At 43.2% G+C, this 24,606-nt stretch overlaps 1 protein-coding gene across 1 annotated transcript; it reads right to left on the reverse strand.

Annotated features, from left to right (window-relative positions):
- Window positions 1-13: 13 nt before the first annotated feature.
- On the reverse strand, window positions 14-23,761 carry MTRF1L (mitochondrial translation release factor 1 like). Its single transcript, XM_077813222.1, has 7 exons — window positions 23,129-23,761; window positions 13,831-13,910; window positions 10,784-10,967; window positions 4,315-4,478; window positions 3,198-3,315; window positions 1,908-2,044; window positions 14-476 (listed from the first exon to the last, which is right to left on the reverse strand). The coding sequence occupies exons 1-7, from the start codon at window positions 23,427-23,429 to the stop codon at window positions 261-263; spliced, it is 1,200 nt and encodes a 399-aa protein (XP_077669348.1). The 5' UTR covers window positions 23,430-23,761; the 3' UTR covers window positions 14-260.
- Window positions 23,762-24,606: the final 845 nt, after the last annotated feature.

The following is a 24,606-nucleotide window of genomic DNA, read 5'->3' on the forward strand; positions in this document are numbered from 1 at the left end:
AAACTGCAATCACTTCAAACTCAATCATATTTACTTTAGATTTTCTACACTGTAGTCATCTCATACAAAAGTCAACAGTCTTCTACTCCAGCAAGTAGGAAAAAAAACTGTTTATCAGTCATGAGGAGATAAATTAGTTCTTTTTGATGATCTGAAATGCAGTTTACACCTCCTGTGTGATGCTCCAGCAAACAGTCATGCAGCTAATTTGTGCCAGGGTAGCCATATCTGTCATTACAGGTCTTAGCAAAGAACAAAGTTCAGGTCAGATTTGTTTTTACATTTTCTGAAATAATTTCCATTAAAGTTTCATAATCAGCACATTCCATCAGGGATGTTATCATTTCATCTAACAGTTCTTCCCCTAACATAAAACTTTCAATATGATGCACAGTTCTGTTTATCCTGTGGTCAGTAACACGATTCTGTGGAAAGTTGTATGTTCTGATCTTCTCAGATCTTCCTTTGGTCCCAATCTATCACATAAGAAGAATCAGTTTATTATCATGGTATTCTTTTTAAGCATAGAATAATATACTGGTTAAGCATTTGAACGTCAGTTTTTTACTTCCTACTAGAAATACACAATATTCATGACAGAGATTTAGTAATAGTACTAACCTACAGACCTGTTCACTACAGCTATGGCTAAGAATAACAAGTTCCTAGAGTTCTTTATATTTTTTTATATATATATATATATATATATATATATATATAGATAGATATAGATTAGATATAGATATAGATAAGATATAGATATAGATATGAACTGTAGTGTTCTTTTAGTTATTACAAACCTATATGAAGTGCTAAAGTAGCTATCACTGGATAATAAATGTATATGTGAATTAAAAACTAGTATTGTCTCTAGTATTCTGGTTACTGTACTCAGCAGTTGTTTTGTTTCACTTGTCTCATTAGGTCTCTAGATCTTGTATAGCACTGTGTATGAAATATAGCTAGAATACAAAGTTTGACACTGAACCAGAATACATGTTTTGTGTATGTCATTTCACACTTAAAAGGTCAAATATTTAATAAATTATCAGGTTTAGAAACGTGTGCTCTATCCTACTGCAAAGCCATAAGTCTTTCCTTTCTAATGGTACATAGTTTCTAATTGCGATAGATTATCAGACATCAGCCCTTTACCCTGTCACTGACCCAGGACTGAATATTGTCCATCATGTACCCGAGATATTTTTCAGACAGGTTAATTTAAAAAACAAAGTCAGCGGTTTGAAAGCTATTCAGAGACTTAATGTGGGTAGTACTATGTCCTGATGGAACTAGATAAGTAGTCAAAAGTGCAGAATGCGTGATCATGCTGCTATTGACATTACATGCATGTAGATAAGTTTTTTTCAATCCCTGTGTATGACAGCTAGCTCAATGTGTAAGATTACTAGCCAGGGTGAAAAATACCTGTGCCACCAAGCCCTACCCAAGCCTTATGCACTGCAATTTAATGGAATAAGACAGCAGTTCTCAAACAGTGGGTTGGGACCCCATTTTAATGCGGTCACCAGGGCTGGCTTAGACTTGTTGTGGCCGGGGCCAAAGCCCAAGCTCCACCATCTGGGACTAAAGCCAAAGCCCAAAGGCTTCAGTCCTGGGTGGGGGGCTCAGGTTACAGGCGAGACAGTGGGGCTTGGGCTTTGGCCCTGCTACCCGGGGCAGCTGAGCTCAAGTTTCAGTCCACCCTCCTGGTGTCACTTAATTTTTGTTGTCAGAAGGGGGTCGCTGTGCAATGAAGTTTGAGAAGCCCTGGAATAAGACATTTGTGCACTGCATTTAACTTTAATATATCGCAATTAAAATTAGATTAAAAAGAAAGTTAAAATGTAACTTGATCTCAGCAGTCCCATATGCATAGAGCTATTCGTTTGCAAAGTAAATCCTACCTGAATCTTTCTGGCATTGTATCTCTTTCTTGTCTCTTCTTCTAGTTTGATGCTGTATAGTTTAGCACGAAGCATTTGCATAGCCTTCTCTTTATTTCTGATTTGAGATCTCTCTTGTTGACATTCAGACACTACACCTGATTACAGCAAAAATATAATCAGATTTAATGTTTAATAAGAATACGTACAAAAGTATTGTTGTGATTCCATCTTCAATGGAGATTATTTTTATGTTAAAAGTAAAAACAAGCTACTACCTTCTTTACCGCGTTAAGGGAGGCAAAAAAATAAAATCCAAAATCTGTAATAGTTAAGAATGCGATTTAATCACGGAGGTCACGGATTCTGTGATTTTAACAGAGTTCCATGACTTCTTCGGCTTCAGATTCAGCCCCACTCCAGCTTCATTCCCGCTGTAACCATACACTGATTTTTTCCTTTTTGTACCAAGACAGTCCTGTGAATTTTGCTTAATTTTACCATACAAAATTATATCCATAGTAAAAGTTTAGCCTGAAATTCTGGGTTGAATTGCACAGGTCCTTTACCACATACACAAGATGTTTACATTTATAATTGAATATGATACGCTACAGGGAGTCTGTGGAAGAAGAGATGAGTGATGTGATCTGATTCACAGGTGTGGAAGATAATCTTAGCATCTATGTTTTGCAAGATCTTGATTAAAGAAATTTAGGAATTAGGGAGGCCAGAGAAGAAGAGGCTGCAGTAATCAATGTGGGAGAATCAGGGTGTGGACAATTATTATTATAGCAAATCATTGTCCTAATAGTCTGACCTGCTTTTAAGCACTACTTCTCTTTATATGTGAAATTTAACAAACATGGAAAGCGATAAATTGTAATCAAGAGGATTATAGGCTACCCCCTGAAAACAGACATGTATCCCAGTGCACCTCAATCTTCAGTTCCAACACTAATAATTTAGTACTGGACCCATGAAGCAGAAGCCACCAGGTTTGCCAAGAGGGATAGTGGTTTTGTGATGTGGAGAACTGTCCACTGAGATCTAAATTTGGATGTAATTTTATAAAGTTTGTAGAAATGAATAGTTATTTCACTAACCCTTTCCAAAACCCTTATCCCATAAGGATTTTACAATATTAAATTACATGAATTTTTGTCTCCCAGTACTGAAAATTGTTTTTACAAAGCGATTGAAGAAGAAGTAGAATTATTTAGCTTTTTGACCTTTCAACCTGATAAGATATCTGCATTTTAGTTATGCCAATAGTTTCATATTGTAGATCCTTTATTAAGATTTAGGTACCTGTTGGAATATGAACTATCCGTACAGCGCTGTCAGTTGTATTTACATGCTGGCCCCCAGCTCCACTGGCTCGCTTAGTTTCAATTTGTAAATCTTTGAGATTAATTATCAGATTGATCTGTGATAGGGAAGATAGAACAAAAAAAACCAAAACAAAACAAAAAAACCCACACACATCTTTGTTTCTCCTTTCTATACAAATGACAGTTATTTTTAATACAAACATTTGGATTTTTTTTAAACAGTATATTTCAGTAGGAGATCAAAACCATTTCAAGTTGATGAGGAGTGCAATGAAACAACCTAACAGTTACAGCAAGCACAATACAGTCCTGTTGATCAGACTGCAGTGCAAGCTCCTCTGAGGCAAAGATCAATACAAAGCTTTAATTCTCAGCTAGTTCAAGGGTGTTAGCTTAGCAAATCCCTGATGAGAACAAAATTCTCAGCAAATCTTTTTAGGGGGAGAAAAATATGGAATTTATAGATAATGCATATGTAAACAAAATCTCTAAATTCCACATTTTTTGGTCCCAGTTCTTTTGTCACTGTGTCGGGGATACAAGTCCCCCTTTGACATGCCTCTGGTGAAGTCCAGCTAGGAAGAGCCAATATTTGGATGAGGGATTCCTGAGACATTTTTCCCCCCACACAAAAACCTCCTGTGACCAATTTGTATTCCCACTTTCCATACACTAAAGCATTCCTCTTAAATTGTAATAGACTTTGGTTCTAAAACGTTGTTTTTGAATGGAACATTTTTCAAGCTTAGGAAACACTTTGTGTAAATAAAATATAGAAGCTAAAGAGATCTTACTCCATACAAAGTAATTCTCTGCAAGCTATGTAAGAGAAAATCCTATTGAACTCACAACAGTTTGTTGGTGGGAAAACGTTGTGAGGCAGGAATGTGAAGAAATCCACGAACACACACACTTAAGTGTGCCCGTGCTCTCTAGCCTCTCCTGACATAAATATGATCATTAGATGCAACATGACTTGGGGTTTTTCAGGGAGCGGTCAAAAGATTGAAAAAGGAAAGATTTTACATGTCTTCAAGACGGCAGGTAATGGGGGTTGTTCATGGGACGATTAGTTATATTTAAATACATCTTACCTCCATGGGTTGGGGTAATATTGCGATAGTCATTGTACTGGTGTGAACACGGCCTTGCTTTTCTGTCTTTGGCACTCGCTGAACACGATGCACTCCTCCTTCAAACTTCATGTGCTTGTATGCTTCAAGACCTGCTATACTGGCAGCTGCATGTCTCAGGCCACCTTAAAGACAAAGAGAAAACAGTCTTATTATAACTATCCTATTACAATTTGAAACATTTTATTTAGATGATACTGACACTTGTTGTTGGGAAAAAGTTAGGAATAATTTATCGAGTAACTTATGTGTAGTCTGAATCAGGCTTTACTTAATTATCAAGTACCTCCTCACCAGCCAACCTGTGTTCCATTCCTCAACATTCTGCAGCACTCTTGCTTTCTATATGTTTTCTCATGTAGCTTTTGGTGTTGGGGAAAATCAAGATTGCTGATTACACAATGAAGAGGCAGGCAGTGTCCCTTCTTGGCTAAGTGTTCCACTAGGAAATTTCCATAGGAATTATCTTCTATTTTTTTTTTTTTTTTAAACAAGCAGTTAACAAGGAAAAATGTTTTAACTAATATCTTTAGTCAGGTTTAATACCCAATGATGCAAAAAACCTCCAAGAACAGAAATTCCCTGCAGGTTGGTTGTTAAAGGGAGACGTGTCAAATTCATTCTGTGGAGGAGGCCAAATGCCATTTTAAATTATGTCTATGGGCCATGATATATATTTACACCTACGTAGCTCCCTCCATTCATGGAACTCCCACTGATGTCAATGAGAAGTTTACACAAAGATCATGAGCAGAATACGGTCTTTGTATAGTAACAAACTTACTTATTATTTGTTAGTATCTTGCCATATTCAGCATCACTCAATGGAAAAATTTGCTCAACTTTAGGACCATGACTATTTTTGTTCTTTGTGTCTCTTTCCCACCCACCTTTAGTCCCTTTCCCCTCTTCCCTGTTTTTGTATTTCTCTTCCTTTCTTCTTTCTCTGCATTCCCTTTCCTGCTGAGAGGGAGGAAAAATCCTCAATTCCCAACCACCCCTTTCCAGTCACTAAAATTATCAGCAATGAAATAGTTAATGCTGACAAAAAGTGTCACACCTTGAATTTGGAGTTGAACCCAAAGAGATTAATAGGAGTGGGAAGGTTCAGATCACTAAAAGCTATTCCTGCAACAGTATACGTTAGAAGAAAAGGAGTACTTGTGGCACCTTAGAGACTAATCAATTTATTTGAACATAAGCTTTCGTGAGCTACAGCTCACTTCATTGGATGCATTCAGTAGAAAATACAGTAGAAAATACAGTGGGGAGATTTATATACATAGAGAACATGAAACAATGGGTGTTACCATACACACTGTAAGGAGAGCTGTTACCAGCAAGGGGTGGGGGGGAGGGAGTGGAGGGAACCTTTTATAGTGATAATCAAGGTGGATCATTTCCAGCAGTTGACAAGAACATCTGAGGAACAGCTGTGGGGGGGAGGGGGAAGGGAAGAATAAACATGGGGAAATAGTTTTACTTTGTGTAATGACCCTTCCACTCCCAGTCTCTATTCAAGCCTAAGTTAATTGTATCCAGTTTGCAAATTAATTCCAATTCAGCAGTCTCTCGTTGGAGTCTGTTTCTGAAGTTTTTTTGTTGAAGAATTGCCACTTTTAGGTCTGTAATCAAGTGACCAAAGAGACTGAAGTGTTCTCCGACTGGTTTTTGAATGTTATAATTCTTGACGTCTGATTTGTGTCCATTTATTCTTTTACGTAGAGACTGTCCAGTTTGGCCAATGTCCATGGCAGAGGGGCATTGCTGGCACATGATGGCAAAAATCACGTTGGTAGATGTGCAGGTGAACGAGCCTCTGATAGTGTGGCTGATGTGATTAGGCCCTGTGATGGTGTCCCCTGAATAGATATGTGGACACAGTTGGCATCGGGCTTTGTTGCAAAGATAGGTTCCTGGGTTAGTGGTTCTGGTGTGTGGTTGCTGGTGAGTATTTCCTTCAGGTTGGGGGGCTGTCTGTAAGCAAGGACTGGCCTGTCTCCCAAGATCTGTGAGAGTGATGGGTCATCCTTCAGGATAGGTTGTAGATCCTTTATGATGTGTTGGAGAGGTTTTAGTTGGGGGCTGAAGGTGATAGGTAGTGGCATTCTGTTATTTAATTTGCTGGGCCTGTCCTGTAGTAGGTGACTTCTGGGTACTCTTCTGGCTCTGTCAATCTGTTTCTTCACTTCAGCAGGTGGGTACTGTAGTTGTAAGAACGCTTGATAGAGATCTTGTAGGTGTTTGTCTCTGTCTGAGGGGTTGGAGCAAATGCGGTTGTATCGTAGAACTTGGCTGTAGACAATGGGTCGTGTGGTGTGGTCTGGATGAAAGCTGGAGGCATGTAGGTAGGAATAGCGGTCAGTAGGTTTCCAGTATAGGGTGGTGTTTATGTGACCATCGCTTATTAGCATCATAGTGTCCAGGAAGTGGATCTCTTGTGTGGACTGGTCCAGGCTGAGGTTGATGGTGGGATGGAAATGGTTGAAATCATGGTGGAATTCCTCAAGGGCTTCTTTTCCATGGGTCCAAATGATGAAGATGTCATCAATGTAGCGCAAGTAGAGTAGGGGGTATTAGGGGACGAGAGCTGAGGAAGCGTTGTTCTGAGTCAGCCAAAGAAATGTTGGCATACTGTGGGGCCATGCGGCCATAGCAGTGCCACTGATTTGAAGGTATACATTGTCCCCAAATGTGAAATAGTTATGGGTGAGGACAAAGTCACAAAGTTCAGCCACCAGGTTTGCTGTGACATTATTGGGGATACCATTCCTGATGGCTTGTAGTCCATCTTCGTGTGGAATGTTGATGTAGGGGGCTTCTACATCCATAGGGGCCAGGATGGTGTTTTCAGGAAGATCACCGATGGATTGTAGTTTCCTCAGGAAGGCAGTGGCATCTCCAAGATAGCTGGGAGTAATGGTAGCATAGGGCCTGAGGAGGGAGTCTACATAGCCAGACAATCCTGCTGTCAGGGTGCCAATGCCTGAGATGATGGGGCGTCCAGGATTTCGAGGTTTATGGATCTTGGGTAGCAGATAGAATACCCCAGGTCAGGGTTCCAGGGGTGTGTCTGTGTGGATTTGTTCTTGTGCTTTTTCAGGGAGTTTCTTGAGCAAATGGTGTAGTTTCTTTTGGTAACCCTCAGTGGGATCAGAGGGTAATGGCTTGTATAAATTGGTGTTGGAGAGCTTCCTAGCAGCCTCTTGTTCATATTCTGACCTATTCACGATGACGACAGCACCTCCTCTGTCAGCCTTTTTGATTATGATGTCAGAGTTGTTTCTGAGGCTGTGGATGGCATTGTGTTCTGCACGGCTGAGGTTATGGGGCAAGTGATGCTGCTTTTCCACAATTTCAGCCCGTGCACATCCAACAAGAGACTGCTGAATTGGAATTAATTTGCAAACTGGATACAATTAACTTAGGCTTGAATAGAGACTGGGTGTGGATGGGTCATTACACAAAGTAAACAATTTCCCCATGTTTATTACCCCCCCCCCCCCCCCCGAACTGTTCCTCAGATGTTCTCGTCAACTGCTGGAAATGGCCCACCTTGATTATCACTACAAAAGGTTCCCCCCTCCTCCCCCCACTCTCCTGCTGGTAATAGCTCACCTTAAGTGATCACTCTCCTTACAGTGTGTATGGTAACACCCATTGTTTCATGTTCTCTATGTATATAAATCTCCCCACTGTATTTTCTACTGTATTTTCTACTGAATGCATCCAATGAAGTGAGCTGTAGCTCACGAAAGCTTATGCTCAAATAAATTGGTTAGTCTCTAAGGTGCCACAAGTACTCCTTTTCTTTTGCGAATACAGACGAACACGGCTGCTACTCTGAAACCTGTCAGCATACGTTAGGTTGTCTCTTCAAGGGCTAGATAGAAGCTTTCTAAAATGAAAGCCAAAACAGTGTAGAAATCTGACTATGCAATCTAGGCCACCAAAAATACATCTAGCAGGCCGGATCCACACTGTGGGACTGGTGTTTGACAACTGTAATTAAGGGTTTTGCAAATACTGCTGTTCTCTGCAGACTCTTAATATTCTATTAACATTTTCTCACAAAAAAGAAATAAGTTTTGATTCTATTAAGTCAGTCTGTAGGGATCCCAATTTTTTTTTAAAAAGTCTGTATGCCAACCTTATCATTTCCCTCCCTGCTCCCTTACAAAGCCATTTGACCTATCCTGGTGATTTTTTAAAAATGTTGCCCATACTTGCCAATAAAATAGGGTTTTATATGAATTTGTAAGTGTATCACTTTGTTACCTCAATGCATAATTAAACAAACTTTATAGCTTAAGTGATTTGTCAGCATGTATCAGTTTATTATGTTAATGCTATACATTAAATCCACCACTTAACACTAATAAATACAGCTATCCAAGATACAATTTGGATATGTCTGTTAAATAACAATGGCTGCCAAAGAAATCTGAAAGTTTAACATATGCTCTCCATGCTAACAATTCTTGTGAAATCTTTCAATTGTATAAATATGGCCATCATCAGACTGAGCTAAAGATTTATTGCTGTATATTCAAGAATTCTTGCTCAATTACACAGAATTTAGGCTTACTGTAATATTAATGCTTAAGCATGTTTATTCTAATTAAAAAGCTAAATAAAGTATCTCTTCTACATAGCTAGCTGAAGAGGAAGCTGGCTGATGATCACAGTAAAAATACTTTGAAAGGGCACAGTGCTATGGTTTTAGTGATTATTAAGTCAGTTTCTAGTGGATTCTAGTGATTCAGCTTTTCCCCTACATTTCCCATCCCTTGTCCCAAAAGTTTTTATGTTTCCAAAATAGACGTACGAGCTATACAGGTCAAACATCTTATTTGTTTACCATTTGGTGAACCTACATTTATGTCTTTTGTGAAATGTTTTAGGGAGTTAATCTGCTTTAGTAAACCATTTGTATTTAATCAGAAGCTACCACAGCAAGTGGAAATAAAAGAAACAAAAACAAGAATGGACATTAACTAACTTGATTAAGAAACAAAGTACTACCACCACACCTAAGGCACACCCACAGGAACACCTGATACCATCTGTACTGTGACTTGGCAAGCTAATTTACTGGCAAACTGGGTATGCTTGACCATAACAATCAGTTTACTTGTGATAGAGTTAGTCTACCTGATGGATGTCCTTGAACTATAAATCTTGGCATGTTTAAGAATTAGCACATGGGGAATTGATTAATCCAGTTAACAATAACATCTCTAGAAGGAAATTCTGAAATAATAGAAAATTTGAGCTCATCATGGTCATTAGCAACTAGCAGTCCAAATTGATCAGCTAATGAGAAAAGAACTGAAGAAGACTGTAGCATAGACCAGTTTTACATATTTGAATTTTTCTGCTTTTAAAAAAAATCCTGTTACACAATTTAAACTTTACTAGATTGAATAAAAGATACAAATGAATAAATCCTATCTTCATTAAGATGGAGTCACAAGGATCATTTTATGATAGTCAGAAAGTGACCACCAGTCTAGCTTACCAAGAGGATGGGTTTCACAAAGGAACCAGATCTATATTTTCAGAAGTACAAATGCATGCAACAACCAATACATGTGTACTTGTAAGTTTGCCCATTAAGATATATCCCTATAATTCCCAAAGGGTAATATTCATTTCAGTGAAGAGTGCCAGGTCAAGGTCTTTCACACTATTTAAGCCTTTATCATAAGAGTTATATGGTTATATGGAGATCATCAGGTTTATGGAATGGTTCAACCTTTAAATTTACTGTCCAGGTGAATTTACAATTGAGCACGTGTGTGATATTGAGAAATATCACATTTTTGGTGCAGACTAGTGAGGTTTTATTGAACATTTTTACTGAAACAAAAAACTTAAAATGGATGAGAAAATATTTGGCAGAAGACAACATTTCAGATGAATTCAAGATATTTCAGCTTAGTCATTGAACATAATTTTAATTAAATAGTGCCCCTCTCTGTGTCAAAGCACCCAGAGCAATGAACAAACATTCAGAATACAACAGAATGAAGGTATTATAAAAACAAGAATATTAAACAGCTATATAAAACAACTGTGTCCAAATCAATAAAAAAATATACTTGAGACTAAATAAATGTACCACTATGCAGATATCTTCACCCCAAACATGTAACGTCAATTAATATTTATTTTTCTCAAGCTACGCCAACTACATTGTGTGAAGCTATAGATCTTCATTCTTTGTGAAACATTAGAAATGCCATTTCATACTCACAGTAAAAATTGAGTAAAATCTTGTTTATATATTAAAACAGCTTCACTGATTCTGTTTACTTAAATTTGGAAGTGAAGTTGTAGGTAGGCAAGCAACAAAACCCTCATATAAGTAAATTTCTTTTAACTATACAACTTTTCTAGTCTAGTTATTAGAGCATTAATTACTAACCTATTTCACTCGGAAAATATTCCAGTATTTCAAATCTCCAGTTTTTATATGCAGCATATTGTTGATACATATCAAATATCTCTGCAGTGAACAGCATGGCTTCCTGTCCACCAACGCCAGCAGTTACTTCCATGACCAAATCACTCTTGTCTGTTTCTTCTGAAGGAATCAAATGCAATACTATCTGTAAATACAAAAAGTAACACCTTTTTACCTGTTTAAGGGCTTGTCTAGACTGGCAAGTTTCTGCGCAGTGAAGGAGCTTTTTGCGCTCAAACTGCAGACATGTACAAACTGCCAAGCCACTTTGTGCGCAGAAACTCCTCACTTGCAGCACTGCAAAAAACCACCACGAGAGTCATAAGGCTATTTGCACAGAGGCTCCAGCGCTCTATTGCCAGTGTGAACGCTTGATTGCTTTCTGCCCTGTAATTGGCCTCCACAGCTGTCCCATAATGCCTCAAGTGACCGCTCTGCTTATTGTTCTGAACTCGGCTGCCCTGGAGCCACGCGCCCCTCCCCTTTCAAAGCACTGTTTCTGACAGCCATTGAATGCTGTGCTGATCTGCTCTGGCACACAAAGCAAACCATTAATGTGGAATGCTCCTGCAGTTGAACAAAGAGGGGGTGTGTGTGTGAGCCCAGGGAGGAAGGCAAGGGCTGCTGTTGGGGTTTCCCTCTCCTCCTGCCTCAGGACTGGTTGCTTCCTGCTGCTGTCTGAACTTACAAGACAGCATGCTGACACATTCTCTGTCCCCCAAAACACATTCTCTCCCCCACCACCCCATACACCCACACATACTCACTCTCCTCCGCTACCCCCTCACTTCAGCTGAAAAGCAGCTGGCAATGTAGTAGGAAGCCCATGGAACAATGGGATTGGGAAACCTGCATCATGTGACGCTGTGCCTGCCCCATGAGGCATTGCAAACCCTCCCCAAAGCACCCTGTGGCCAGTTGCACAGTGGGATAGCGACCACAATGCACTGTTGTCTTTGCCGTTGCAAGAGCTGCTAATGTGGATGTGCTCCAGTATCACAAGGAGCACCGTGTGGACACCCAACAGCGGTTTAATTCCAGCGTTTTAATAAAAGTGGTATAACTTGTGGCACAGAAACTTGCCAGTGTAGACATACCCTAAGATTTTCTTCCCCTGACATCTCAATGCATACTTGAAATGTTTCAGGTTTCAGAGTAACAGCCGTGTTAGTCTGTATTCGCAAAAAGAAAAGGAGTACTTGTGGCACCTTAGAGACTAACCAATTTATTTGAGCATAAGCTTTTGTTAGTTACAGCTCACTTCATCCAATGAATGCATCCGATGAAGTGAGCTTAGCTCACGAAAGCTTATGCTCAAATAAATTGGTTAGTCTCTAAGGTGCCACAAGTACTCCTTTTCTTTTTGAAATATTTCAGTATGTTCAGATGGTATGAAAATGTCATGCAAGCTGGCAATCGTTTTATTTTGCAGTCTCTTACAGTAGCTCCTTGACATTCTCCAAGTAGGTAGTTTTCTTAATGCTCTTTCTCCATACTCAGCGTGTTAAGCTCAGCCTACATTTTTGTATTATAATTTTCCTCAGGCAACTCCCATTAATACATGAATATATAATACTTACTAGCATTTCTCAGTAGACTTCAAGGAAGGTAAGTATCATTATCCTCATTGTATAGGCAAAATAACCTGCCCAAAGTCATACAGCAGGTCAATGGAAGTCCTAGGAATAGAACCCAAATCTCCTGACTTCCAGTCTAATGCCCTTTTTGTTAATACACTACCTCCCTGAAGACTAACTGGAGTCAAGTGTGCGTTTGTTGAGAAAAGGCTTTTTTGTGTTTGTGATGGTGAAAGGCTCCCTTCAAGATGACCAACAAAACCTTGCGCAGATTTCCATCAGCCGGAAGAGGCCTCTGCTTCTGGAGACTACAGAAATCACTGACCAATATCTGGAAATGGAAAGTCTTTTTTAAACAGATCTTCTTTTAACTCAGTACTAGCTTATCAACTAAGTAGCTCTATGACTGAAAAAGTTCGAAAGTGTGTCATGGAGCTGTTGAGGATTTTTGTTTTGTTTTATTTTATTTCTTTTAAATCAGGAGAGATGTGAATTTGTATTGAGTCACAAATTAAAAATGCCCTGAAATTAAAACCTGAAAATACATCATTAATAGCCTTTATAAAACAATTTTACACGTTGGACCTAGCTCGCTTCAAACACTTCCCTGTAATGTTTTCACCCATTACTGCTTGCTTGTACTGAGTAAAGTTTCTCTATATCAATATCTTTGTCCTATCTATTCTTCCTGTAAATCTATACATTTTTGTATGTTTACAAAAAAATAAGCATATAAACCAACTGTCATTTTGGTGCTGGATGAGCATGTGGCAAAATTAATCAATTTTCTTTAACAGATCAGATTTAGAAAAAAGCAATAACTTTTTAACTTGTTATCATGCACATTCCAGAGGGAATGATTTTGATGAAAGTTACTACTATGCAGATGCCTATACAAACTAACAAGTGGGAACTAGTTACATAGTTTACAAATGTCTTTTGTAAAAGCAATAGCCTACTCTCACAGTGATCCTATGTGTATTTGCCCTTATCAGTTGATAAAGGCCCTGGGCACATATATAAGCAGTAAAACTAATTAACTGTTTCTCTTGCAGCCAGAGAAAGGAGGAAGCCTTATTAGCATTTATAGTTTGACATTCTTGAGAAGTGCTCACATAGTTGCTCTATAAATACAAATAAATGCTTTTCAGGTTTCAGGAATGGTCTAAGGATATTTGGTCCATGGAGGGATGGACTAGATTACCTCTCAAGGTCCCTTCCCCAGCCCTGTATTTCTGTGATTTTATAATATGTCAACTTTGCAGTTCTTCACTTCAAACATGGGATGGTATTTCATTCTATCAACTATAAAAAATGAAAAACTAATTTGAATGAAGTTGTATGGTTATAAATGAGGACAGGATTTGGCTAGTGCTCATTTAACTTTGGATAGTAGACGGACATATGCCGTTACTTTACAAAGGACTATACCTGGCGCTTCAATTCAGTTATCTCTTCCTGACAGGAAACTATTTCTTCTTCTGCAAGCTTCTGCAAATCTTCATTCTCACCTGCAATATCGGAGTGTGTTAATCCTCAAGAGCCATGATTTACACAATCTCATTAATCCTCCCTCCACAATAGCTGTATGATAAACCACACTTCTTACTGAATAAAAATATATTTTGCATGTCATTAAAAGTTGAAAAATATGATATGCGATTACCTTAGACCTTAGTCCATCCCGTGCTTTGCTGCACATTGGGCTACCCTAACATTTGCCATGATACATGATAGAGTTGAATAATTATTTTTAATAGTATTTTCTAGTATTGTCTAGATTAGATATGGGAAGATCCACTCTATTCAATATCTCTTTATTCTATCCAGAAAGAAACGTGAAAACTAACTAGGGGCATGGCTACACTGGAAACTTCAAAACGCTCCCACGGCAGTCCTTTGAAGTGCAAGTGTGGTAGTGTGCAAGCACCGGGAGAGAAGAGAGCTCTCCCAGCGCTCCTGGTAATCCACCTCCATGAGGGGATTAGCTCTAAGTGCTAGGAGCATAGCCTGTCTACACTAGCACTTTAAAGCGCTCAGACTTGCTGCACTCAGGGGGGTGATTTTTCAAGCCCCTGAGCCAGCAAGTTAGAGCGCTATAAAATGTAAGTGTAGACAAGCCCTAGGAGTTAATCTTAAAATTCTCTATTTACCTAAGGGTTTGCCTGAATCACAACATTCTCACCTCTACCCCACCCCTCAGCACAGATGACATTTCTTGAATATTACAAGCAATTCTTAAAATAAATTAATCCAGCCCAGACAGATTTTTAAACAACCTGCAATTATCACTTCTAGCAATGAAGGGGACTGTTATATTTGTCATGCCCATTCAATCCTTTATCGTTCTTCTGCAATTATCAAGAATGGTGCCAATGTGGTGGTAGTTTTTGTGAAGCTTACACCAGTCCACGGGATACTGAACTAAAAATACTACGTATATTTAGCTAGCACACAGGCCAAACCGGTCATCATATTGCAGTAACTCTTGGCCACTTCTGACCTTGACTGGATTCCGAATGGTAACCCAGAAGTTGAAGGCTTTATATCCCATTACCAGTCACCTCATAAAAATGTTTTCAAAGCATAGAGTTCTAAACAATAGTTTCTTTTCAATGTAAAATCAAACACTTTTGATGTAGAATAGCTGAAAGAAATTACATTTAATGTTGAAAGTTGAAAACTATTGTGTACCTATCATTAAAAAATTTACTGGAATAGCGTTTCACTGAAAAATTCCTGACCATGCTTGATTTTAGATACTACCAATATTTGTACACAAGCTTATTTTAGGACCAGACTACACTAGAAAGGCTTTGCGATACAGCTATATTGGTATAGCTACATCAGCAGAGGCCCAATTGGAGACGCAATTTATACGGGCATAAGGAGGTCTCTGCAGGTATAGTTAAACAACTTCCCAAATGACAAAAGCTATTCCAGCAAAAGGACTCTTTTGCTGATATAACTATGTCTACACAGGGTTTTGCCAGTATTGCTGGGCTGGTCACAGCTATGCCAGCAAGATGTTGTTACCTAGACTTAAGCGTTGCCTACATTGGCAAGTTTCTCTCCAGTAAAGCAGCTTTCTGCGCTATAACTCCCAAGGTGTACACACTGCCAGGCCACTTAGTGCACAGAAACTGTGCAGTTGTAGCGATTTAATTAAAAAAAAAACAAAACAAAAAACCACACCCCGACAAGAGGCGTACAGCTTTCTGCGCTGGGGCTACAGCGCTGCAATGCCACTGTTGACACCGTGGTGATTACAGCGCTGCGACTGGCCTCCGGGAGCTGTCCCACAATGCCTGTTCTCGCCTCTCTGGTCATCGGTTTGAACTCTACTGCCCTGCCCTCAGGTGACCAATCGTCATCCCCACCCCGTAAATTCCTTTGGAAATTTGAAAGTCCCCTTCCTGTTTGCTCAGTGACATGTGCAGTGGTCTCAGCGCATCTTTCCAGGTGGCCATGTCTGCTCCATGCACCATGCGATCCCCCGCTTGGAGCAATGCCAAGCTACTGGACCTCATCAGTATTTGGGGAGAGGAGGCTGTCCAGTCCCAGTTGCTCTCCATCCGTAGGAAGAATGATACTGACAGAGATTTCACGATGCATGACAGAAAGGTCCATGACCGGGACACATTACAATGTAGGGTCAAAGTGAAGGAGCTGCGCAATGCCTACTACAAGGTGCGGGAAGCAAACAGCCACTTCAGTGCTGCGCCCACAAGCTGCCGGTTCTACAAAAAGCTGGACATGAAACTCGGCAGTGATCCCACCTCCACTGCGAAGGCCTCTGTGAATACTTTGCTGGCTCGCGTGCCAGTTGAGATGGGACTGAGCCAGAAGGAGGAAATCTTGGATGAGGATGTGGCGGGGGACCCAGAAGCAGAAGATGACTCAGAGGCCAGAGATGCATGCAGCCATGAGCTCTTTTCTACCCTGAAGGAGCTTAGCCAGTCACAGCTGTCGGAGACTGGCGAAGCGCAAACAGGAGAGGAGGCCCCTGGTAAGTGGATTTGATTTTGGGAATTGCTGAAACGAGTTGTTGGGGGCAGGAGGATGGCAGAAAGCAGACTTGTCTCCCACTGTATGCCTACTCTGAGTGGCGGAACAGGCTGTTGATTGACTCCCTCACTTCACAGGCATCTCCCTCAGAGATCTCCAGGAAACTCTTGTGGAGATATTGGGCAATCTGCTGGCACTGCTGCAGGTTCTTGGGCAGAGCTGCTTTGTTTCTTGCCCCATTAACGGTAACTTTCCCACACCACTGTGCCATCATGGGGGGGAAGAGGGGAAACATTGCTGCACACAGGTGAGCCGCATAGGGGCCAGGACGGAAGCCATAGGCTTGGAGAAGACCCTCCCCTGATTCCCTGCTCACCCTCAGCAGCAAGATATCTTCCATAATGATCACATCCTGTGGAAAGTGTGGGGACAGGAATGATTATCAGCCCCCCAACAGTGCTGGCTCTTGCCAAGAGCCATGTCCCCACTGTACAGCAGGGTCCGGGAAGAGTGATATACCCTGCCCCTGCGGCTACTCACCATTTTGGGGGTCTTGTGGCTCATGTGTGCTTGCCTGGGATCAGCCAGTTAGTGACAGGTGTGAGAGTACTGGCTGTGTTTTAAAGCTCTGAATCAGTGTTGTCTGTGTTGCAAAGAATACTGCTTCTGTAAAACGTTGCGTTTAAACTTCACAGAGATGACCTTGGGAGCCCAGCCTCCCTCTTTGTTAGCGGCGGCTGAACGGCTGCGCAGAATTAGAAAGTGGCCAAGAAGAACTAAGGAGGACTTTCTGCATGAAGTTATGATGCACTCCGCTGCCAAGAAACAGGAATTGAAGGAGTGGAGGGACAGCAAGAAGAGGGACCGAAAGGAGAACACAGCACGTGAGAACGAAGCCACGGAGCAGCTCTTAAACGTTATGGAGTGCCAAGCAGACACGATCCAGGTGATACTAGCTCTTCAAACTGAGTAGCTCTGTGCCCACCCTCCCCTACAGCTGCTGTTGCAAAACTCTTTCCCATGCATATCCCCCCCAACACATTCTTATCAACCTCCTGGCTCCAGTCTCTACCCGCAGCATTCCACTCCTCCCTCCTCACAGTCCGGCACTATGGACTCCCACTGCACTCAACACCATTCCCTCAGCAGTTTGGCCCTGCTGAAGTACAGTACCCACATTATACTCCAAAGAAGAAGGTTGGATATGATCCCTGGACATACACAAATCTTTAGGCATCCCGGGACCCCTCCTCCCGCTGCGATCTTCCCTTCCCCCATCCCCCTCCCTGCGGATGTATTTTTTTGTTTGACTCTCCTCTGATTGTTGTCTTTTAATAAAAGAATTGTGTTGATTTGAAAGCAATCTTTATTCTATCAATTGAAAGCAAAAAGAGCACTGCAAAGCAACATACAATTATGTTAAACCCCTTTATTGCATCATGTGCACCAAATCACCTCCTAGCATTACAAACGCTGCACTCCCGAGCATAGCAACAAATATTAGAGGCTTTCAGCTTCAAATTGCTGTCTCAAGGCATCCCTCATCCTTATGGCCCTGCGCTGTGCCCTTCTAATAGCCCTGGTCTCTAGCTGTTCAAACTTAGCCTCTAGGTGCTGAGCCTCTACGGTTCAGCCCTGACTGAAGCTTTCACCCTTCCCTTCACAAATATTATGGGGCATACAGCACGTGGCCCCATGTATGGCTTCATAAGCCACGGCATTAAGGGGTAGGTGGGGTCTCCCAGGATCACAATGGGCATTTCAACTTCCCCTACAATGATCTTCTGGTCCAGGAAGAAAGTCCCTGCTTGCAGCTTCTTGAACAGGCCAGAGTTCCCAAAAGATGCGTGAGTCATGCACCTTTCTGGACCAGCCTGCCTTAATGCCTGTGAAATGCCCACGGTGGTCCACAAGTGCCTGGAGAATCATTGAGAAACTCCCCTTGCAATTAATGTACTCAGTGGCGAGGTGGTCGGGTGCCAGAATTGGAATATGCGTGCCAACTATCGCCTCTCCGCAATTAGGAAGCCCATTTCTGAAAAGCCGTCCACAATGTCACGCACGTTGCCCAGAGTCACGGTCTTTTGGAGCAGGATGCGATTAATGGCCCTGCACACTTCCATCAACACGAGTCCAACAGTTGACTTTCCAACTCCAAACTGGTTAGTGGCTGATCAGTAGCAGTCTGGAGTAGCCAACTTCCACAGTGCAATCGCCCCACACTTCTCCAATGGCAGGGCAGTTCTCATTCTCGTGTCCTTGCACCACAGGACTGGGGCGAGCTCATCACACAGTCCCATGAATGTGGCTTTCCTCATCCGAAAGTTCTGCAGCCACTGCTCGTCATCCCAGACGTGCATGACGATGTGATCCCACCACTCAGTGATTGTTTCCCAAGCCCAAAAGCGGCATTCCACCATGGTCAGCACCTCTGTGAATGCCACAAGCAATCTTGTGTCGTATCTTCTACGTGTGGCGAGATCAATGTCGCACTCCTCTTGCCTTTGTAGTTTAAGGAATAACTCCACTGCCACTCATGACGTGTTGTCAGAGCGAGCAGCATACTGGTGAGCAGTTCAGGATCCATTCCTGCAGCCCGAAGAGGCAGGGCACGCAGTACAGAAACCACTGAAAGATTGCGCCAAAGGAGGACAGAAGCTCAGGGATTTCTGGGATGCGAAGCAATGCATCACGATGCATTGGGACAGGACCCAGGATGCCCCGCAACCGCCTCTGCCTTCCCACAAGTCTTAGCAGCAGAAGAGGTGCTCTGTGGGATAGCTGCCCAGAGTGCACTGCTCCAAATACCCTTGCAAGTGTGAACACACTATTGCACAGGCAGCTGACGGTGTGAAAACACAAGAGCAGTTTCCTTTCAGCGCTCTCTGAGCAGAGCTGTAACTTTGTCAGTGTAGACATGCCCTTAGGCTACCAAATATAATTTCACATACAACAAAACACCACACCCAAGACAATCTCTTAAGAAAACACTATGACCCCACTGAAAGGCGAAGGCTCTTTGTGTACGGTCTACTCAGAAAATGAAGGTGTGACTGGAGTGCAGGTAGGCATATCCACACTAGCTTTAATCCAGCTAGCATAGATAACAATAGTAGTGAAGACATGGCATTCAGTGTAGGTTAGCTCAAGTATGTAGCCAGGGTCCTTAGTGGGCTTGTACTCAGGTGAGTAGCCTGCAATGAAGTCCATGTCACCACATCTTCATTACTGTTGTTATCCATGCTAGGTAGATTAGTGTGGGTATGCCTGCCTGGGCTACAATTACACCTGTGTAAATATACCCTCAAGTGTCTGTTGCTTGAATGCAGTGAGGGATAAGGAAACAGTATCAGCATGGATTAAGCAGGTGTGCGTTACACACACACACTCCTTCCCTCCCCAGTTCAGTTAGTAGATATAGAGCAGCTCTTTCAATGAGTCTGCTCTCTACACTTCATTGCTTGGGCTGCACTGCTACTCTTTGCTGAGAGCCTTTCACTCCCCTGTTACTTCTGTTGGCTTCCGAATTTAAGTCTGAATTAAACTTTTGACACAACAAGCCTAGAGCAACATAGAAAAGATGCTCTGCTACATTGCCAGCCTCAGGCAAATAAAAATATCCTCTGAGGGAACACTGGTAAAGAGTGCAGAAGGTGGTGTTTGCCTATTTGCTATATATGCTAATACAGGTTAGAAGCATAAATTGTCATGCATACTTAAAAGACCAGACGATGCTCTAAATAAGGATGGGTGGACTCAAAACTGATTTCCAATACATGATTTTTTATTGTGATTAAGACAGTAGCTGTACTGTATCTCATTTTTCCTCCTCTATCTAGAAGGAAAATGCTGTGCACTGTACTATTTCCCACACACGCTCAATTCTAAATTGACCTGCAAGTATGTTTAAAGGGAGGATCATTAAATAAAGTTGGTGATCTGCATTTATAGACAGGCTCTCAGCACCATGTAAGCCTCATGTTAGAGGCTTGAGAAGTGTGTAAAACCTTGATTGGGCACTCTTCACTAAATTCAATATTACCCATTAGATGTAGCGTAGTAGCCGTGTCAGTCCCAGGCTATTAGAGAGACAGTATGGGTAATGTAATAGCCTCATGGTCTCGGACACCATCCGATGGTCCAAGGACATCTACATCGAACACATCACCGGCCACTGACAGTACCAGGAGGTGTGAGCCGGTACGACATCATGCATTAACTATGGGAAAGGGACTGAGAGACTTTTTCCATTGGACCATATGAACTGGAACCATAAACTCACTGAACATTAAATCCCACCAAATGAGGTTAGATCCATCCTCATCATCATATCCGCTCATTATACTCCACACCTGAATATAGCCATTAAATGGACAACACACCCCCATAACTCAATGTCTGTACTTTGACCCGTTAAACTTTTACCCCAAATCAGGGAGACTGCAGATTATGTATTCCTTATGCCACCCGCTCCTAAACCAAATTTCACACCCCTTGATAATCTGTACCTTATTCCCTGATAACCAGAAACTTCTATGCCTAAACTCTGTACCGTTTTCTTTTTACTTCAACATTATCTTAATAAAATTAATAAATCTCTCTATTACCCGTTGTAAATTATAGGGCCATATCTTAATGGGAAAAAAAAAAAGGTGAAGTTTTGAATTAAGTTAGCTTAGTCAAGTTAGCTTAGAACATCCAAAAGCCCTTTAAGGCCTTACCATCACTAGGAAAGAAGGTATGCTTTTAACAAATTAATTTAATATGTGTTAAAACCCTGGTGTAGTCAAAGTTATTTTTAGTTTTAAAATCATAGCTGGTCAAGTAAACTGTAGGCTCCCCACTATGGTTTACCTCAATCAGCTAATGTGTTAAAAGTACAACTGCTTGTCTACATTAGGATTTTAACATGTTAATATACATCTTTTTCCTAGGTTTCAGAGTAACAGCTGTGTTAGTCTGTATTCGCAAAAAGAAAAGGAGTACTCGTGGCACCTTAGAGACTAACCAATTTATTTGAGCATGAGCTTTCGTGAGCTGCAGCTCACTTCATCGGATGCATACCGTGGAAACTGCAGCAGACTTTATATACACACAGAGAATATGAAACAATACCTCCTCCCACCCCACTGTCCTGCTGGTAATAGCTTATCTAAAGTGATCATCAGGTTGGGCCATTTCCAGCACAAATCCAGGTTTTCTCACCCTCCACCCCCCCACACAAATTCACTCTCCTGCTGGTGATAGCCCATCCAAAGTGACAACTCTTTACACAATGTGCATGATAATCAAGTTGGGCCATTTCCTGCACAAATCCAGGTTCTCTCACCCCCTCACTCCCCTCCCAAAAACCACACACACAAACTCACTATCCTGCTGGTAATAGCTCATCCAAACTGACCACTCTCCAAGTTTAAATCCAAGTTAAACCAGAACATCTGGGGGGGGGGGGTAGGAAAAAACAAGGGGAAATAGGCTACCTTGCATAATGACTTAGCCACTCCCAGTCTCTATTTAAGCCTAAATTAATAGTATCCAATTTGCAAATGAATTCCAATTCAGCAGTTTCTCGCTGGAGTCTGAATTTGAAGTTTTTTTGTTTTAAGATAGCGACCTTCATGTCTGTGATTGCGTGACCAGAGAGATTGAAGTGTTCTCCGACTGGTTTATGAATGTTATAATTCTTGACATCTGATTTGTGTCCATTTATTCTTTTACGTAGAGACTGTCCAGTTTGACCAATGTACATGGCAGAGGGGCATTGCTGGCACATGATGGCATATATCACATTGGTGGATGTGCAGGTGAACGAGCCTCTGATAGTGTGGCTGATGTTATTAGGCCCTGTGATGGTGTCCCCTGAATAGATATGTGGGCACAATTGGCAACGGGCTTTGTTGCTAGGATAAGTTCCTGGGTTAGTGGTTCTGTTGTGTGGTAACTTGGAGAGTGGTCACTTTGGATGAGCTATTATCAGCAGGACAGTGGGGTGGGAGGAGGTATTGTTTCATATTCTCTGTGTATATATAAAGTCTGCTGCAGTTTCCACGGTATGCATCTGATGAAGTGAGCTGTGGCTCACGAAAGCTCATGCTCAAATAAATTGGTTAGTCTCTAAAGTACCACAAGTACTCCTTTTCTTTTTATTTTTTTTCTGGTTATAGAGCCTTTAGGGTTCACATTTGCAATTTTTTCTCTGCATCCCTGAAGGCTGGAAACTTTTTTCAAAAATGAAACCTGTAATTCTCACTTAAAAAAAAGACAATTGCAGGAACTATGGCCCAGATCCCCAAGGGGATTTAAATCCTAGCCTAGACAGGACCGTCAGGGGCACAAGCCCAATTAACACTCACTGATACTGGGGAAATTATTTCAGCTTAAGGTAAAGTGTGAATTTAAAGCAGAACAGCTATTGCTGATTAACTCCTTGTGTGCAGGCTCTTATTCTGCAACAGGAGCATCTTAATCTCAATTGCATTAAACTAAAATGCAATAAAGCACCGAGCACTCTTAATTCCAGATTTAATCAGGAATTAACTCCCCGTGTAGACAAACCCAGAGCTAGCTGCCACGGGCACGCACACTGCGCAGGCGCACACACACAGCAAGCTCAGTCCCAGCACCTGGGGTTGCGCGTCCGCGCGGGCGATATCCCACGGGGCGGGTGGGCGGAGCCAGAAAGAGGGGGCGGGGCCATTCGCGCTCTGCGGGGGTCTCTCACCTCCTCGTGCCAGCTCTTGCGTGTCCCGCAACTCCTGCTCCTTGGCCCACAGCCGCTGGATCCGAGCTCCCAGCTCGGGGCCGGCTCGGCCCCGCGCCTGCTCCTCCAGGAAGCGGCGCAGCCCGGGCGCGGCGAACAGCGTCTCCAGGCCAGGCCAGGAGCTCAGCGGGCGCCGCGGCGGCTGCGCGGCACGTCCCCAGCCCAGACAGGCCCCGGCGGCGGCCCCGCCACAGCTCCTGGCCGGAGGTGGAGCCGCGCGCAGCCCTTGCCCCGCGAGGAGAGTCCGCGCGAGCAGCCGCATGACCCACTCGAGCGACCCGCGGCGGAAAAGACCGAAGAGGCTCGAGTCTGTCTCCGGCCGCGACCTCTTCGGGAATGGCCGGAAACGTTCGGGTGGCTCCCCTTGAATCCCGGAAACTGCCGAAGGCGCTCGGCTCCCCACCAGCTTCGGAAACAGCCGACAAGGGATCGGACTGGACGGCCAGGAGAAGGGGGCGGGGCGGAGACAGACCCAGGCCCCACCACTGAAGCGGTGTGTCTGAGCCGCCGGGTCCTAGCTCGCCCCGGCACACGGCGGCGGAGCCTTCGCCAGAGGCTGGGCAAGACCCAGGGAAGGTCCGAGAGAGCCAGAGCCACCCGTGATCATCATCCTGCGTCTCTACAGCCTCTGCACCCCTCCTACCTATACATCCCCACAGCCCCTGCCAGCCACACAGCCCCTCCTTCCTCTAGTCCCCACAGCCCCTGCCAGCCACACAGCCCCTCCTTCCTCTACGTCCCCATAGCCCCTCCTTCCTCTACGTCCCCACAGCCCCTGCCAGCCCCACAGCCCCTCCTACCTATACGTCCCCACAGCCCCTCCCAGCCACACAGCCCCTCCTTCCTCTAGTCCCCACAGCCCCTCCCAGCCCCACAGCCCCTCCTTCCTCTAGTCCCCACAGCCCCCCACAGCCCCTCCTACCTATACATCCCCACAGCCCCTGCCAGCCACACAGCCCCTCCTTCCTCTAGTCCCCACAGCCCCTCCCAGCCACACAGCCCCTCCTTCCTCTAGTCCCCACAGCCCCTCCCAGCCACACAGCCCCTCCTACCTCTAGTCCCCACAGCCCCTCCCAGCCCCACAGCCCCTCCTTCCTCTAGTCCCCACAGCCCCTCCTTCCTCTAGTCCCCACAGCCCCTGCCAGCCACACAGCCCCTCCTTCCTCTACGTCCCCATAGCCCCTCCTTCCTCTACGTCCCCACAGCCCCTCCCAGCCACACAGCCCCTCCTTCCTCTAGTCCCCACAGCCCCTGCCAGCCACACAGCCCCTCCTTCCTCTACGTCCCCATAGCCCCTCCTTCCTCTACGTCCCCACAGCCCCTGCCAGCCCCACAGCCCCTCCTACCTATACGTCCCCACAGCCCCTCCCAGCCACACAGCCCCTCCTTCCTCTAGTCCCCACAGCCCCTCCCAGCCCCTCCTTCCTCTAGTCCCCACA

Source organism: Eretmochelys imbricata, chromosome 3 (genome assembly GCF_965152235.1).
Source record: "Eretmochelys imbricata isolate rEreImb1 chromosome 3, rEreImb1.hap1, whole genome shotgun sequence".
In the NCBI taxonomy this organism is placed as follows: domain Eukaryota; kingdom Metazoa; phylum Chordata; order Testudines; family Cheloniidae; genus Eretmochelys; species Eretmochelys imbricata.